The sequence below is a fragment of the Lithobates pipiens genome, unplaced genomic scaffold (genome assembly GCF_037356315.1).
Source record: "Lithobates pipiens isolate NorthernLeopardFrog02 unplaced genomic scaffold, aLitPip1_a1.2 Scaffold_30, whole genome shotgun sequence".
Lineage (NCBI taxonomy): Eukaryota > Metazoa > Chordata > Amphibia > Anura > Ranidae > Lithobates > Lithobates pipiens.
In genome coordinates this window covers 90,651,882-90,671,208 of record NW_027507791.1, presented here as the reverse complement: position 1 = coordinate 90,671,208, position 19,327 = coordinate 90,651,882, and the positions used below count along the sequence as shown (strand labels likewise).

The following is a 19,327-nucleotide window of genomic DNA, read 5'->3' as shown; positions in this document are numbered from 1 at the left end:
GGCTTGCTTACATCCCTTATGGCTCCTTATGCTGCTTGCTGTTGCTCTACTTGGATCCCTCACTTCTGGCTTGGGTGATTACCCGATCTGGTTATTGAACTCTGTCTTTTTTCAACCTGACTAACTATGTAAGATGTACACTAAATAGTAAAAAATGATTCCTTCGCTACCATTGGCAATAGGTTAATATGAGAACTGCTGTGCCCACCGGAATGGATCAAAACCATATCCACTTTGTATTGGAGTAAGGGGTATATTGGTGTCGCGCTGTTCTAACACTAAATTATTTGTCTGGGGAGTATTTCTTTCTCCCACCTCTAAATATCTATGCGTTAAAAAAGTTATAAAAAAAAGTATATCCAGGACAGAAATAAGACAATATGCTGAACAATACAATTGATGAAATGAATCAGGTATCTAATAGTCAATAAATAATCAATCAGTTGATGACTATACTATGAACTAATATAAATCAAAATAAAGCATAAATATATTATAAACAACGTATGAAGTGCAAAGTGGTTCAAGATAAATCCAAATCAGACATAAATAGATTGTAAGACAACATCCATAAAGTGCTAAGTGCTTGTTAACCAGAAAGTGTATCCGCTAAGTTCAAAATAAGTAAACACACTGCAGAGGCAACTAGAAACAAGGTAAAAACTGAAGGTGAATAAAAATAGATGCCAAAATCTACACGTGAAAATCACATCCTAAAAAGATGTATTGATTTGGTGCAAACAGAAAAAAGTAAACGCACTGCAGAGGCAGCTAAAAATGCATAAAATAAATCAATCCAAAATCTGTGAATTAGGTATCAATACTTGTTACAGTCTTTTGGCCCCCATTAACGATCGGTAACCAGGACCAGCTCCTGATCATGTGACCACTGTGACAGCCATTCATAGTGGTCAGATAATTGCCAATCCTTCCTTAGGTGCGTTTGTGCAACAACATTTTTTTTGAGATTTTTGGCTAATTATTTTGCTTTGTGATTGCTATCCACTCCTATGCATTTCTAGAGCTATTTTGGTTACATTTGATTATTGGTTTCTTTTATCATATGGATTTAGTCAGTCTGGTGATGTTACACTGCTGATTCTTTTGTTTATTAATTTATTCAGCTTGACCACTCACCTTTCCTTACAGTCTATAAAAGATATAAATATATAAGTGTTCAATTCATAGGTGATGTGAAGAAACCAGCTTCTTTAAGTGCAAGTGCTTTTCTGTGCAAACTGTGCAATCTCCGTAAAGTGACAACTTCCAGGTGTTCTATTACTCTGTGAACACACGCTTTGGTAGGCAATGGCCCCTCACCTTATGGTAAGGAGATAACCGCATATAAATATAGGTCACTGGATCTCTTTGAAACTCTTCTCCCCAAATCCACAAAAGTAATTTCTCCTTTAAAATCTTTATCTCTCGGTGGGAGCCATTACCAATGCAGCAGCCGTTGCTTCTGTGGTTGTAGTGAGAGAGGCACACACGCTCACATATCGTGGTCGTGCCCTGTCGCACAACACTTTTGAACAAAAACTTTCATATGGCTTCTGCTTTGCTCCGAGTTCCCTTAGACCCAGACCCATCCCTTGCACTATTGAACCATGTCACATTGGACTGTACTAAAGCCCAGATCCGCTTCCTTCTCCAACTCACTACTGCGGCCGAGCAAACAATAGCTAGAGCTTGGAAAACCTCGAAACTAAACACAGTTGAAGTCAAAAATAGAATCACCCAAGCTATGATACATAGCAAAATTGAGTCCACAATTTTAGATAGAATCCCCCACACCTCAAAATTTGGCGACCCTGGATAGAGCAGTTCTTACCTCCAGATTTTGACAAAACTCTCTTGGAACCTTAGCCCCCCGACCTCTCAGGATTATAACACAACAAGACGAAGGCCTGTGCAATCCCCTCGACCACCCTCCCTTGCAGCTCTTGCTTCTCCTCTCTTTCTTCCCTTGCTCCCCTGTTCTTTCCTCCTATCTTTTACTCACTCCCCTACCAAATGTACATCATTGGTAATGTAATCTATTGGTGTAACATCTCTAAGCCCTTGTACACACGATCGGAAATTCCGACTGAATGTTTCCTATCGGACCGTTTTGTCGGATATTCCGACTGTGTGTGGTCTGCATCGGACTGTTTCCGTCGGAATATCCGATGGATCAAGTTTTCCAACTTGCCGGTAAAATTTTCCAACAAAATGCTCCTATCGGAAATACTCCGATCATGTGTAGCCTACTCCGACGGACAAAGTGCCACGCATGCTCAGATCAAATTCCTAGACCAAAGCTATTGGCTACTAGCCTGAACGTAGTCCTGTCGTAACGAAATAAGGTCATCACGTTATGTACAATCGGATTTTCCGACAACTTAGTCCGACCGTGTGTATGCAACATCACTTCCGGACCTCTTCCGGAATTAATCCTTCAGAATTACTCCGACGGATTTGGTTGTCGGAATCTCCGACTGTGTGTACAAGGGCTAACAGTCACCCAGCTTCCACCTCCACAGAGTGATTCTTCTCTTCTGTTTTTACTGCAACAATAGGCTCTCACCTCCAACGTCTTAGAACTCCTTGGAATCCGTCAACTTATAAATGCTTGCGTAACCCTGCATTATTCTGTATCCTCACAACCAAGACATTTTTCTTTGTATTTCTTGATTGCTAAACTCTTTGTATTTTATCATTGCCTTCAAATGAATACATATATTTATTGATTGTTACCAATAAAAAATTTGAATGGAAAAATGTGGCTAGGTTTTAAGACTTCTGCTCTGCTGCTTTGATAATAATCTACTTGCTATATGCCTCAAAAAACTAAAGCCACAGTAAGCCTTACCAGTAAAGTAAAGAGACAGGAACCTCAAAAAGACTGTGTATTCCAAAAATGAATACATAACCTGTCACTACACAGATAACAAAATAGTGAAAACAGTAAAAATGGCAATTGTCTATGAATCATAGTGCTTTAGCTTTTTTGTGATCCAGTTAGGTTTCAAATCAACTATGTGGACCCTTTTTTAAAACAAAAATAGCACAAATATTAAGCAAAAAGTTGAAAATGTATAAAAACAATATTGATAGTATATAACTTTGAGATAAGAGTATTTAAAAGAGAAGTATGGCCAAAGCTTGTTTGGCCATACTTCTCTTGTGGTCACAGGAGTGCGCTTACTTTTTTTCTCCTTTGACCCAGAATCAGCTGTCGTCATGGGGGAGTAGAAGAGGATTCCAGTGGCAACCTGTGAAGCTCTGGTGAACTTCATGCCTAAGGGGGTTAAGGCAGTGCTGGAAAATAATGGTGGCCACACAAAATATTGACACTTTGGGCCCAATTTGGACATTTTCACTTAGGGGTGTATTCACTTTTTTTCCCAGCACTTTAGACAATAATGGCTGCGTGTCGAGTTATTTGGAGGGGACAGCAAATGTACACTGTTATACAAGCTGTACACTCACTACTTTACATTGTAACAAAGTGTCATTGTTGTCACATGATATAATAAAATATTTACAAAAAAATGTGAGGGGTGTACTCACTTTTGTGAGATACTGTATGTTTATATGAGTACTACTATCGTGATACCTTTTTTATTTGCACTAACATCCAAAATTTCAGGACTTCTTCTTAAAGGCCCAAACAGTATCTTTTCCTAATGGAATATATTGTATTTTCTGTCTTGTGGCCCTGTAATTTTTTATAATGAACCTCAAAGAAACCCATTTTTTCATGTCAAAGAGACCGATGAAGAATAAATAAACAAAGCAAGAGCACTGTATAGTGTATCACCTAATGTCACATAATGGTTTGTTTATGTCTTTCTTTTGCTAAAGGGTGAAATAGATATTGTATTATATGAACAGCAGGCTGTATTTGCTTGTCACTAGTCCTTTAAATCACAGTAGCCTGCAGTCCTTGCTAGAGAAAGGAGGCAGAAATAAAACTTGCATCAGTTGACCTGAAAGAGCTTGTACTTTACCTTTCTATAATGAACACTTGCTGTTCATACTTCCTTGCTCCCACAAGACTTTATAGCCAAAGAGGAAGAAACCTGCTGGGCTTTGCTTTGATTGAACCCTCATTGTACTGGCCTTGACAGCCAAATAAAAGAGATATTCTTAGTAACAAATAAGAGAAAAGAGATGAGGAAGCAGAACTTCCATCAAGATGTGATACACATATAAGATGGCATTACAGTTGTTAATCTAGGCATGTATTATGTACTGGCAGTATTTTATTTAGTTAAGGCCACATTATTGTGTTGCATGAGTTTTTATTTTTGTGAGTTGCAGAGAATGGGCAGCAGCATTATTATTTCAGGAGAACAGAAGCAATTAGCTGATTAGTTTGCAGCCTAAATGATCAATTATTTCCCTGATACAGATCAGCCAGAATGTTATATGTTGCCCATACACACTCTTTTTTTGAACTATCAAAATATATTCTAACAGATTTTACATTTATGGAATATTTTGGTGGGTATCTGTCTGATATGTGTAGAATCAGTGATTCGGGAATCCAGTAAATCGTAATTCAAAAACTGTTTCAGTATTTTATTTCTATTGTATACTTCTGAAACAGTGAGATCTTTGAAATCGTATCTGCAAGGATTAATAGGCTGAGGTTTGGCATGAACCAAAATTAGTTCCCACTTTTGTTTGGGTTGGTTGTGAGGGGTTCAACCATTTAGGTGCAGTTTCACAGGAATTGGGGGTAGGAGTCATTTATAAATAGCATATCTTACCTGGATGAGTCTACATTAATATATTTAGGCAAATCTACAAATTAGCTGCAAACAAAGAACAGTTTGGAAATACCGATCCACTGGAGAATGGAGTGCACTTATAGGTTAAGTATTAGAGCACTTTTATATATATATATATATATATATATATATATATATATATATATATATATATATACTGTGAGGGGTTAGCTCGGCAGCGGGTGTGTGTGACCCCCTGGATGGGTTCACAACACAAAATCAGGCACAGCAGACAGCGTTGTAGGTGCAAACAAACAAAAGATGCGGTTTATTCATGCTACATGCAGTGAAACATATAACAGCCAAACAAAAATAAAACATGAAAATAAATCCTTGGTCAGCTTGACCTCTAATTACACACTTAGATTCCCTATCTAACAACTGAGTGCAGCCTTGTGCAGCACCAGTCCCTGTCTCTGTTGTAGAGGTTTGCCACACAGGCGTTAACTCACCGCACAGAACAAGTGTCACACTCCCCAGTCTATACAACACAAAATTGGTTCCAGGATGGAGCATCTCCCTAAGCATGCTGGGGTTTTTTGTAGAGGTCTTAATGAGCCCACTTACTTCAGCTGGGCTCATTAACTCTTCCCCTCTAATTATACAAGTCTGCATAAAGCCTGAATCTAGGGCACACATATTTCCCATCCTGGATACAACCAGGTGACTTTACCTGCATGCTGCCACATACCCCCCCCTCTTGTTTCAACCTTGGGGTTGTAACACAAGCAGTCAGACATGCATGTATCCGAGACAAAGCATCCACATTCCCCATTTTAACACCAGGGCGATGCTTAACTGTAAAGCTAAATTCTTGTAGGGCCAGGAACCACCTATTTACCCTTCTATTGGTCTCCTTGTTTTGAGCCATCCACTTTAAAGGAGCGTGATCAGTCACCAGGTCAAAGTGCCTACCTAGCAGATAGTACCGAAGGGAATCTAGAGCCCACTTCACTGCTAAACATTCCTTCTCAATTGTGGCGTAATTTACCTCATGGGACTTCAACTTCCTGCTGAGGTAAATGACTGGGTGCTCTTCCCCGTTCCAGACCTGGGATAACACTGCTCCTAACCCAACGTCTGATGCATCAGTTTGTACCACGAAGTCCTTAGAGAAGTCTGGTGAGTACAACACTGGCTGGCTACATAAGGCTGTTTTTAAGGACTGAAATGCTTCTTCAGCCTCTGGGGACCATTTAACCATGACCGACTCTTTCCCTTTTGTTAGGTTGGTGAGGGGCACAGCCTGAGAAGCAAAATGGGGAATGAATCGTCGATAATAGCCAGCGATTCCCAGAAAGGCTCGTACCTGTTTCTTGCTGTTGGGACGTGGCCAACTCTGTATGGCCTCGACTTTATTGACTTGGGGTTTTATCACCCCCCTCCCAATAGTGTACCCAAGATATTTGGCCTCCTCCTGTCCAATGGTACACTTCTTTGGATTGGCCGTAAACCCAGCTTCCCGGATAGAGTCTAGGACTGCTTGTAGTTTTGGCAAATGTGAGACCCAGTCTGTGCTATGGATAATCACATCATCCAGGTAAGCTGCAGCATATTTCTGATGGGGCCTCAGAATCTTATCCATTTTCCGCTGGAACGTTGCCGGTGCATTCTGTAACCCAAACGGCATTCTCTTATATTGGAATGCCCCATCTGGGGTTACAAACGCAGTTTTCTCCTTGGCCGACTCTGCCAGGTGGAATTTGCCAATACCCTTTGGTGAGATCAAGAGTTGTCATATATCGGCCTGTTCCCAGCCGGTCAATCAACTCATCTATACGCGGCATGGGGTAGGTGTCAAATTTTGTAACTTTATTCAATTGTCGAAAATCGTTACAAAACCGCCAGCTCCCATCAGGTTTGGGCACTAGTACGATAGGACTGGACCAGTCACTCTGGGACTCCTCTATCACACCCAATTCCAGCATCGTTTGAACCTCCCCACGTATTGCCTCCCGTCGGGCCTCTGGTATTCGATAAGGTTTTAGTTTTACCCTTTCTCCTGGCGGGGTGATAATGTCATGCTATACGCCAGATGTTTGTCCCGGCAGCTCAGAGAAAATCTCTTTGTTACGAAGTACAAACTCTTTAACCTCCTGTTGTTGGACTTTCGATAAGGTGTCTGCTATTCCAACCTCAGGAACTAAGCAATCAAGCTGTGCTTGTGACAAAGTCTCTGCGACTAGGGATTCCCTATCCCTCCAGGCTTTCAGCAGATTGACGTGATATATCTGCTCCGGCTTTCGCCTTTCTGGCTGTCTAGCCCTGTAGTTCACCTCACTAATTTTTTCAATTACTTCGTATGGACCTTGCCATTTGGCCAGAAATTTGCTTTCAACCGTAGGGACTAGCACCAAGACCCTATCCCCCGGGGAAAAAGTACGGGTCTTGGCCCCACGGTTGTACACTCTCTGCTGTGCTAACTGCGCTTGGGTCAAATGTTCCTTTACGATTGGCATTACCTGTGCAATTCTATCTTGCATCAGGGCGACATGCTCAATCACGCTCCTGTGAGGAGAACTCTCATTTTCCCAAGTTTCCTTGGCGATATCCAGCAGCCCTCTTGGGTGTCTCCCATAGAGCAACTCGAAGGGTGAGAAACCCGTAGAGGATTGGGGTACCTCCCTAATGGCAAACATCAGATAGGGTATTAGACAGTCCCAATTCTTTCCATCTCTATCCACCACCTTCTTTAACATTTGTTTTAGGGTTTTGTTGAATCTTTCAACCAACCCATCTGTTTGGGGGTGATACACAGATGTACGCAATTGTGTCACTTTGTACAACTTGCATAGTTCTTTCATAACCCTGGACATAAAGGGTGTACCTTGGTCCGTAAGCAGTTCCTTACAAATACCCACGCGGCTAAAAACAAGAGATAGCTCTTTGGCTATGGTTTTGGCCGAGGTATTTCGAAGAGGAATTGCTTCCGGATAACGGGTAGCATAGTCCAATATCACCAAAATGTACTGATGCCCCCTAGCAGACTTCATTATCGGACCTACCAAATCCATTGCGATCCTCTCAAAGGGGACCTCAATGATAGGAAGAGGTACCAGCGGGTTACGGAAATGTGGCATAGGTGCCCACTTCTGACACACAGGGCAGGAGGAACAATAATTTTCTGTTTCCTTCATGACCCCAGGCCAATAGAATCTCTGCAGTACCCTCTCTCTGTTTTTTTCGGTCCCCAGATGACCTCCCAGAATGTGCCCATGGGCCAATTCTAACACCAACTTCCTGTAAGGTTTGGGCACCACAAGTTGCTCAATGGTTTCTTCTGCCCTTTGAGCCACTCGATACAGCAGGTTCCTTTCCATAGTGAAGTACGGATAAGTGCAAGTCTTATCTGGGTTCACTAACTCGCCATCTATTTTCACCACATTTTCCCGTGCCTTTATTAGGGTGGGATCTTTTAACTGTTCTGTGGCAAAATTTTCCCTGTGAACCTCAAGATCTGAAAACTCCACAGACGGCATGTTTTCATCTGAGGATGTTGGCTCCTCCCCAGTTTCTCGAGTTTCCCCCGCCAATACCGACAAGGGAAATTCAGGAGAGTCCTCACCACTCCCAGAGGACTTCTGGTCTATAGGGGCACCAGTGGGGGGCTCAGGACAATCCCAGAGTTCCCAGAATTTTGGAAAATCCCTTCCCACAATAGCATCATGTGGTAAGTGAGACACTAACCCCACCTGATGAGAGAGGTTACCTTTGGGGGTCTCAAAAAACACTGAAGTTACAGGATACTCTCGGGTGTCCCCATGCACACAAATAACAGCCACCTTGTTCTTCCCAGAGACCTCTGTAGTAACTAATTCAGCGTTTATCAATGTTACCAGGCTACCTGAATCCAGAAACACATCAACATTTCTACCATTAATACACATTTTACATAAATGTTTCTCAGGTCCCCGAATGGCAGTGCATGCAACTGTCGCAAACAGCGACTGACGTCTCTCCCTTATAAAGTCACATTGCATAGGCTCATCTACAACTGGGCAATTGGCTGCAATATGTCCCTCTTGCCGGCAACGGTAGCAAATAATCTTTTTCGCTGCCTCTTGCAGCCTGGGCTTCCCGGGCTGCTCCCGCCAGACCTTAGGTAGAACTCCCATCCTCTCACTCTCTCCACCCTCACCCCTTGGAGTCATCTTACCCGCCACTGGGGATGATCTGGTCTTAGGATGGAAAGTCCGTGAGTCCCTGGAAGAGGTGGTCAAGTTCTCTGTAGCCAAGTACCTCTCAACCAGATCCACAAGTTTATCTGCATTTTCTGGGTCTCCATGGCTTACCCATTTTTGGATGGCAGTAGGAAGAGCTCTCAGGAAACGATCCATAACCACACGTTCCACAATGTTTGGTGCGGTCAAAATCTCTGGCTGCAGCCACTTCCTGCTCAGATGAATGAGATCATACATTTGAGATCTGGGGGGTTTTCCAACCTGAAAAGTCCAATTATGCACACGCTGAGCCCGGACGGCCAGGGTGACACCCAGCCGTGCCAATATTTCTGTTTTTAGTACCACATAGTCTTTTGCTTGGTCAGGCTCTAGGTCATAATAAGCTTTCTGCGATTCCCCAGTTAACAGAGGGGCCACCAGTCCAGCCCATTGCTCCTTAGGCCACTTTTCCCTTTCAGCAGTCCTTTCAAATGTGGTCAAAAACACCTCCGGATCATCCTCTCCAGTCATTTTTGTCAGTAAACGGCTCACACCAAAGGATGCGGTATTATTGTAACCACTTGCTTCATTGGTCTGCGGACGTTGCTGTATCAATGTCTCTATTTGCTGTTGAAAACTCTGCTCTTGCTTCTGCAACAGGTCTATGAGGCGGGCTTCAGATCGCTGCTGGGCTTCTTGCTGAGCTTCCAAACTCTGCAGGTGAGCTTTCTGCTGAGCTTCCAGACTCTGCTGCAAAGTTGCATTTGTCTGCTGCTGATTTGCATTTGTCTGCTGCTGGGCTTGTTGCTGAGCTTCCAAACTCTGCAGGTGAGCTTTCTGCTGAGCTTCCAGACTCTGCTGGTGAGCTGCAAGGCTCCTTTGTAAACCCGCATTTGTTTGCTGCTGATTTGCATTTGCTAGAGCCAGCTGTCTCAGTATCTCCTCCATGCTGGCCTTAAAAAAAAAAAAAAAAACTGCCAAAATTCTCCACCAACTGTGAGGGGTTAGCTCGGCAGCGGGTGTGTGTGACCCCCTGGATGGGTTCACAACACAAAATCAGGCACAGCAGACAGCGTTGTAGGTGCAAACAAACAAAAGATGCGGTTTATTCATGCTACATGCAGTGAAACATATAACAGCCAAACAAAAATAAAACATGAAAATAAATCCTTGGTCAGCTTGACCTCTAATTACACACTTAGATTCCCTATCTAACAACTGAGTGCAGCCTTGTGAAGCACCAGTCCCTGTCTCTGTTGTAGAGGTTTGCCACACAGGCGTTAACTCACCGCACAGAACAAGTGTCACACTCCCCAGTCTATACAACACAAAACTGGTTCCAGGATGGAGCATCTCCCTAAGCATGCTGGGGTTTTTTGTAGAGGTCTTAATGAGCCCACTTACTTCAGCTGGGCTCATTAACTCTTCCCCTCTAATTATACAAGTCTGCATAAAGCCTGAATCTAGGGCACACATATTTCCCATCCTGGATACAACCAGGTGACTTTACCTGCGTGCTGCCACAATATATATATATATATATATATATATATATATATATATATATATATATATATAAAACATTATTTGAATTTAATTTCTGATTGGATAAGAGCAGGACAATCACACTGATTTGGGGGTATCTACTGCTTTCCTCTATCTCCATTATCCTGCATTTCTAAACACAAACATTTTCAGCTCCATCCATTACATTACATCCATACATTAATGTATCTAGTACACCAATACCAACCCCCCTCAAACCAGCATTTTTCTTCATTTGAAAAAAAAAAATGTGGTAACCAATTGATGTGTTTACTTTCCAAAAAGCAAATCATTTCAGGGGTGTTTGTGCTGTTCTGGCATTTTTATTACGAGAATTAAAAAATATATATTTTTTCTCTCTTTCTACAGTAAAGAATAAAGAAACTATCCGTTATTAAATATCACCAAAAGAAAGCTCTGTCTGCCTATAAAAATTCTATGACATTCATTTGAGTTGTTTCTTGTGTGAAAAGTCAAGTCAAATATCACAGCACTAAAAATAAAAAAATGTCCTGGTAATGAAGCGGCATTACAGCCTAGTACTAAAGTGGTTAAGCAGTTAATAATCACTGGTCAGTGAACTCCAATTAGATATTGGTTTAATGTTGTTATTGCATTGATTGTTGTATATTTGCTTCAATTGATCTTGTCTTCTAATTTCTACTCAATTAATAACCCTGATTATATTTCTTCTTTTAGGAGCAGACATTGTCCAGTGGCTGATTAAGAACCTCAACATTGAAGATCCAGGTAAATAAATCTATGTAAAATAATATCCAATGAAAAAAATAGATGAAGGTAAAAAGAAAGTGCCGGGTAAATAATAATTTAGGTTTCTTGGGCCGCTGATAGGGGGGACCACTGGACAGAGAGAGGGATCAGTGTGGCAGGTCAGTTACAGGAACGATGGACTTTGCTGCACTCCCTGCAACAGCTGAGAGACGGTTTCTCCACTTTTCCCTCCTGCTGGCATTCAGCTGCTGGAGGGAGACACACACAGTGCATATTTCCTGTAATTGGCCCCTCCTATCGCCCCACCGATCCTCCTCCCTGTTCTGCTCACATCTGATCCCCCCTGACCTCTATGGTCCTAGGCTAATAAACAATTCATTGACATGGTCTCTAAAAATATTATCTGAAAACACACACAAATTACATACATTTATTAAAAGTGTAAATACTCAATACAAGTCTCATTCATAGTTGCATTGTTTAAACTGTCAATAAAAATATATGGGCTAAAGTTATTACAATATATATTATACAGTATAAACACAAATACAAAAGGGAGTTGTGAACCATGCTTAACCTGTTTAATCCGCATAACATACTGTATATGTGCACTGGAAAAAGGGTGGGCTTTAACGCCCACATGCCGCACTTATGCATTGCTGAGCAGCCGATGTTTCTATCCTGAGAGCATGTTCACTGCACTCTCCCAGCACAGTGTCAAAGCTGTTGAAAACAGCTTTTGGCCCCCATTAACGATCGGTAACCAGGACCAGCTCCTGATCATGTGACCACTGTGACAGCCATTCATAGTGGTCAGATAATTGCCAATCCTTCCTTAGGTGCGTTTGTGCAACAAAATTTTTTTTTGAGATTTTTGGCTAATTATTTTGCTTTGTGATTGCTATCCACTCCTATGCATTTCTAGAGCTATTTTGGTTACATTTGATTATTGGTTTCTTTTATCATATGGATTTAGTCAGTCTGGTGATGTTACACTGCTGATTCTTTTGTTTATTAATTTATTCAGCTTGACCACTCACCTTTCCTTACTGCAGTTAGCATCACATATTTATTTTTATTTCATTGCTTTTTGTGCGGGAACACTTTTTTATGTTTGGCAGCTTCTGTTGGTCTGCGTGGATTTTCCTTAACTGTTCACTTTGGTTTGCGCATTAGTCTGCCTTTATTTAGTAATTGTCCATTGGCAGAAGAAAGGAGACACTGGTCAAGAAGAATCAGACAGCATGACAGGAGAGATGTGCAAACCTGTCTGGATTCAGTTTAAGCTGGCTTTTGCTATTAACCGCTTCAACCCCAGAAGATTTTACCCCGTTTCTGACCAGAGCACTTTTTGCGATATGGCACTGCGTCGCTTTAACTGACAATTGCGCGGTCGTGCAACGTGGCTTCCAAACAAAATTGACGTCCTTTTTTTCCCACAAATAGATCTTTCTTTTGGTGGTATTTGATCACCCCTGCGGTTTTTATTTTTTGAGCTATAAACAAAAATAGAGCGACAATTCTGAAAAAAATGCATTCTTTTTTACATTTTGCTATCCCCAAAAAATATATAAAAAATTTGTTTCCCTCAGTTTAGGCCGATACATATTCTTCTACATATTTTTGGTAAAAAAATAAAAAATATATCGCAATAAGCATTTATTGATTGGTTTGCGCAAAAGTTATAGTGTTTACAAAATAGGGGATTATTTTATGGCATTTTTGTTAATAATTTTTTTTTCACTAGTAATGGCAGCAATCAGCGATTTTTATCGTGACTGCGACATTATGGCGGACACATCAGACATTTTTGACATGTTTTTGGGACCATCGTCATTTATACAGCAATCAGTGCTGATTCCTGTGTAAATGACACTGGCAGTGAAGGGGTTAACCACTAGGGGGCATTGTAAGGGTTAAGTGTGTCCTGGGGAGTGTTTCTAACTGTGGGGGGCATGGCTACGTGTGACACATCACTGATCTCTACTCCTGATCACAGGGAGCAGAGATCAGAGATGCTGTCACTAGGCAGAATGGGGAGATGCTTGTTTACACTAGCATCTTCCTGTTCTTCCTCTCTGTGAGGCGATCGCAGGTATCCCTGCTGCGATCGAGTCCGCGGGACCCGCGACCCAACTCATGGAGGTCCCAGCCGGCGCGGTCCCGGGTCCAGGAAAAAACAGGTATAAATGGTCATACAGTATATGGTCAATGACATTACCTGGAATCCCTGTTTTTTTTGTTTTGTTACATTCTAGCAGCTGGGGATTGGTCATTTTTGCAATAAGAATGCATCAGGAAAACATTGTCAGGTGGCAGGTTGTTATGGTGGCCGAGAACCATTGTGAGGTGGTGGGTTTTCATTGTGGATGATGGATTTGTATCGCTGGATGATGGGAATGACAATGGATTTGCATCAGGGGATATTATTTACATTTTGTCTGTCTTTTTGTCAAAATACTTGTTTTAATTCTTTATTTTAACCACTTGCCGCCCGCCCTATAGCAAATGGACGGCGGCAAAGTGGTTTCATAATCCTGACCGGACGTCATATGACGTGATCAGGATTATAAGCCGCTGCGCGCCCCCGGGGGCGCGCATCGCGGCGATCGTTGTTGCGGGGTGTCAGTCTGACACCCGGCAACTACGATCTCGGTAAAGAGTCTCCGACGGAGACTCTTTACCACGTGATCAGCCGTGTCCAATCACGGCTGATCACAGTGTAAATAGGAAAAGCCGGTGATCGGCTTTTCCTCACTCGCGTCTGTCAGACGCGAGTAGAGGAGAGCCGATCGGCTGCTCCTCTGACAGGGGGGGGCTGTGCTGATCGATTATCAGAACAGCCCCCCCGAGGATGCCCACACTGGACCACCAGGGACACCACCAGACCACCAGGGATGCCAAGGACAAGGTATGCCACCCTAGACCACCAGGGATTCTAGTCAGTGCCCATAATGGATGCCAATCAGTGCCCACAATGGGCATCACTGATTGGCATGCATTATTGATTGGCACTGATTGGCATCCATTAGTGCAATATATTATAATACAATGCCGCCTATCAGTTCCCATCTGTGCCGCCTATCAGTGACTACCCATGCCCACCTGTGCTGCCTACCCATGCCCACCTGTGCCACCTACCCATGCCCACCTGTGCCGCCTACCCATGCCCACCTGTGCCGCCTAACCCATGCCCACCTGTGCCACTTATCCATGCCCACCCATGCCAATCCGTGCCAATTTGTGCCACCTATCAGTGCCCATCCGTGTCGCCCATCATTGCCACCCATCAGTGCCGCCTATCAGTGCCACATATCGGTGTCCATCAATGCCACCTCATCAGTGCCACTTCATTGGTGCCACCTCATCGGTGCCCATGAGTGCCGCCTTATCATTGCCCATCAGTGTAACCCCATCAGTGCCCATCAGTGAAGGAGAAAACTTACTTATTTGCAAAGTTTTGAAACTGAAACAAAAAAAAACATTTTTTTTTCAAAATTTTCGGTATTTTTTTATTTGTTTAGCAAAAAATAAAAACCGTAGAGGTGATCAAATACCACCAAAAGAAAGCTCTATTTGTGGGAAAAAAATGATACAAATTTCATTTGGGTACAGTGTAGCATGACCGCGCAATTGTCATTCAAAGTGCGACAGCGCTGAAAGCTCAAAATTGGTCTGGGCAGGAAGGTGTTTAAGTGCCTGGTATTGAAGTGGTTAATCTCAAAACCAATACAGGATTGAGGCAGTTTGGTTAACAAACAAGTACCATAAAATGTCATGTCAACTAGTAGGTTGTACAAGAGTAGTCAGAAGTATGCATGCACATGGACCAATTAGTGCAAATCTAACAGCAGAAGATTAACCCCCCTGACGGTTTTCCCGAGTCTGACTCGGGGTGGATTTTTCATACCAAAAGCGGTATCCCCGAGTCAGACTCGGGACTGCATCGCTGGATCCAGGAGGAGGAATACTCACCTTCTCCCTCGGATCCAGCGTCGTCTCCCCGCTGTACGAGCGAGCCGTGTCTCGCTTGATCTATCACATCGGCGATCTCCGTGCCCTGCGAGCGTTGCGACGCACGGGCACGGAGATCGGCGCCAAATTCAAAAAGTGAAACACACAGTAAACATACAGTATAATGTAATCTTACAGATTACATTGCTGTATGTAAACATTTCACATCCCCAGTGTCCCTAGTGGTCTGCCCAGTGTCCTGCATGCAGTTTTATATAATAAAAACTGTTCTTTATACCTGGAAACTGGAGATTGTCCATAGCAACCAAAACTGTCACTGTACATCAAAAATGATTTTAGAGCAGCTAGAAAACAGCGATAATAAATTAGAATCACTCGCAGAATTGAGCGATAGCGATTTGTGGGGAGATTCGTCATCAAATACTGAAAAGTAATGACAGTGACAATTCTGCAACTGAGAAAATTTCAGTGTTTTTGATGTGATTACATTATTGAATAATTTTTATTATTGTTATATTATTATTTGGTACAATTATTTATAATTATTTCTTATATTATAATTTATGATTTCATTTTTCAAACTTTATCATACCCGGGATGTCTGCTAGACTCTGGTTTGGACAGATTTAAGAGAGTTATTCCTAAGAATTGCAGGACTACAATATAAAACGCCAAATTTTCATGCAAAATAATGGTACCGCTTTTAGCACCTAAAATCCGAAATAATCGTACCGCCAGGGAGGTTAAGAAGAGTAGCAGAAAAGTGTGGGTTGTACATGACATTCAATAAAACTATTCACAGATGATCATTGGAATGGTATTTTAATATGACAAGTACAGCATAGGTGCATTGGTGAAAAAGAGAATACTTGAGTCACAGAGGATGTATGCATTGAGATTGCAGATCAAATAAATCAAATGCACAGCTGTTGAGGAGATCCGTACAACCAACTTTTAAGTAGCCTGACAGAAACAGGTGTGAGGGGTAAGCTAAAGATAAAGGGGGGGGGGGGACTGATAATGAAAAAGAATCTATATTTAAGGGAAGCCAAGAAATTCCCATAGGGAAAATAAGGGGGTGAGAATCCATATGAGAAATGTGAGACGAGGAAAGGGGTAGAGAGTGAAAATAAGAAAAAATTGAAATAAAAATCTATCTGTAACGGAAGCCAACAAATTCCCATTGGGAAGAAAAGGGTGTAAGACAGTGGTTCTCAATCTCAGTCCTCAAGTACCCCCAACCATGTTTTCCTTCACTTCACACAGCTGCTTTAAATGAATATCAATGACATTATATTGATAAGAACTATTTTATCTAAGGGAAGTTCCCAAAACATGGCCCGTTGAGGGTACTTGAGGACGGAGTTTGAGAACGCCTGGTGTAGGAGACAATGTGTCACAGATCAGCTGCGGAGCTGATCTGTGTCTCACCTTTACTGCTGTAGGTCAGCTGGCACCTGTTGCTCCACTAGCTGGTGTTCAGCTCTGTGCACTCTGCAGCTATGGCTGTTGCCGCCCCTCACCTGTTGCCTAATATATGTTTCCTTCCTGCTACTTCCTGTCCAGCCCCTCATGTGCTTCTCTATTTAAATCCCTTTCAAACCAGCTGCTGGTTGCTTGAGCAAAATTTGTTTCTGAGCTCCCTTCGTGTAACCTGGTTTACCTGACCTCTCAAGAACTGATCTCTTGTGTACTGACCCAGCTTGTTCTGATTACGTTGTCTGCAGCCTGCCCTGACCTTGGCTCACTATCTGGCTCTCCTTTGCTTCATCCATCCATCCATCCTTGTCTAACAGTGTCTTCTGGTACTTCCCTAGTGAGCAGGGTGAACCCGGGGGTCGTGACCTGGGGTCAGCACGCAGCTAAGCCCAAACCCTCATGAGGGGCTCCCTGGTGAATACCGGCTGGCCTTAGACTCCACCCCCTGGGGGATCCCGTGTCACCTGCTAATCTGTGGGCTCACTGTAAGTAGTACCGTGACACAATGTGACTGGGGGATGGAGAGTAGAGTGAAGGGAGTCCTGACCCTCAGTAGTATGGGGGTTATGATATCCAAGAACTCTATACCTTCAGTCTCTCTTTCTGATTACAATATCAGACAAAGCCCTCTGAAAGATGCACTCAGGGAGGGGTGAGGAAGGAGGATGAATTACTCCCTTGATCTCTCAGTTGAGAGTAAAAATTTTAGTTTGAGCTATTGAACCCTGTAAACAACAGGCTTTTTCAGCAAATAATTTAGGATAGACAGGTAAACATATAAAAAAAAAGGGACAAAGGGCACCATGTGCTTGAAAATTTTAATGTAAAATATTAATGGCAGTATTACATATTTATGAAAATTTTAAAAATCAATTATTAAAAAAGTTCTTCAAAAAATTCATACACATTAATTATAAGTCCCAAATAAATATAAAGTGCTATAAGCAAAGTTGATAACCAAAGAAAATAGTGTGTCGATACAGCAGCTCAGATGATCCTATAAACGAGCAGGCTCTTCACCACTTGTGAAGACCAACAATCAAAAACTGCTTAAGAGCAATCAAAAACTGCTCGGCGGGAGGCATAGATCGTGGTATACCCGAGATGCTGTTTTATTCTTTTTACTTCTGAGTAGTTGCCTTATTTTAATAAAGTGTGTTTTTATAATACTGCACCATAATGCCACGTACACACGATCGGAGTTTCCGACAGGAAATGTTCGATGGGAGTTTGTTGTCGAAAATTCCAACCGTGTGTATGCTCCATCTGGAATTTTTTGTCTGAATTTCTGACAACAAAAATTTGAGAGCTGGTTTTCAAATTTTCTGACAACAAAATCCATTGTTGTAAATTCCGAGCATGTGTACACAATTCCGATGCACAAAATTCCATGCATGCCACGTAAAACTAGCGTTCGTTATGGAAATAGCACATTCATCATGCTGCACATTTTTTAATCTTTAATGCCGTGCATTCTCTACTTATTTATAATGCTAGAATTATGAAGTTATTTTTCTGCTGATAGTCACACAGAGTTCTCACAAACTGATTTCTTTCTTAATTCTTGTGATCTCATGAATAATATTATTTTTTTTTTTCGGCAGATCTCCATAATAATGTTTTGAATTTATTTTTATAGTGATCTTTTTTTATTTATTTTTTGTGATAATCTCTAGCTTTTTTTTTTTTAATGAAGAGCTCCATTTTTTTTTGTTTTTTGTTTATGAAGATCTCCGTTTTTTTTTTTTTTATGAAGATCACCTTTTTTATATTGATCTATTTTTTTTTTGTTTTTTTTATCAAGATCTCCTGTATTTTTTTTGATTTTTTTTCTACTGATCTCCATAATATTTTTTGTCGTTTTGTGTGTCAAGTTACCACAACACCAATATTAACTTTTATTTTTTAACCTCAAGGAGATTGGTTGGTGTTGGTGTCCCTTGTTAATTTGACATAGTATTTTTGAAATGTACATGCCTACTTATAACCAAATTGTCCTTTTTGAAGTAAAACAAATAGGCAAGTATTTGTGAAAAAAAATAGCCATTTATTATGGGTCATATCCAAATAAAAAGGAAGGCAACGCTGGATAAACTGGTCACAGGGCTCAACTATTTTACATCCAAAATTGGTAGCATGAGGCGTCTGTATAATAGTGAGCACAATCCAGTCCAGGACTCCAGGAGATCAGGAACAGCAGCAGATGACATACATGTCCCCAGGCTGTGATCTTACAACAGCCTGCGTCTTTAGTCAGACCAGACTGAACCCAGGCCATTACTCTCATGTCTTCCTTCCATACTTCCTTCCAGGCTTGCTTCCAGGCTGTGGCTTTGGTGTTGGAGTTGTGGCAGGAGGTGGAGGAGGAGGATGGTCAAACTCACAAACCTGGCTTTGGCTTGTGAGTTTGCCCCTCAATCCCTTATTTAGGGCTTGTAAGATAACTTCCTCACAGAAGAGGCGTTGGCCCTCCTCCATTCCCTGCATTTTGCAGGCTGTCATGCAGGCATAGTCCTATTGAAGATTGGAGGGGTTCTGAGGGCTGCAGTAGCCCCCCAAAATAGCCTAAGTGCTCCTTTCTCCAGGTTCCTCCCCTTCCTGTGCCTTTTTTTTTGAAGGCGGAGGGGAGGGACCTGGGATTTGGTCAGGCTACTGGGC

The 19,327-nt window shown here is 42.0% G+C and overlaps 1 protein-coding gene across 3 annotated transcripts in view; it reads left to right on the top strand.

The window, feature by feature from the left end:
- Positions 1-19,327, top strand: part of RGS6 (regulator of G protein signaling 6) — a 796,961-nt gene that overhangs the window by 493,249 nt on the left and 284,385 nt on the right. For all 3 annotated transcript variants that reach the window (XM_077464598.1, XM_077464599.1, XM_077464600.1), the window contains one exon: positions 11,183-11,233. In XM_077464598.1, the coding sequence (XP_077320724.1) occupies positions 11,183-11,233 (51 nt within the window). The remainder of the gene's footprint in view (positions 1-11,182; positions 11,234-19,327) is intronic.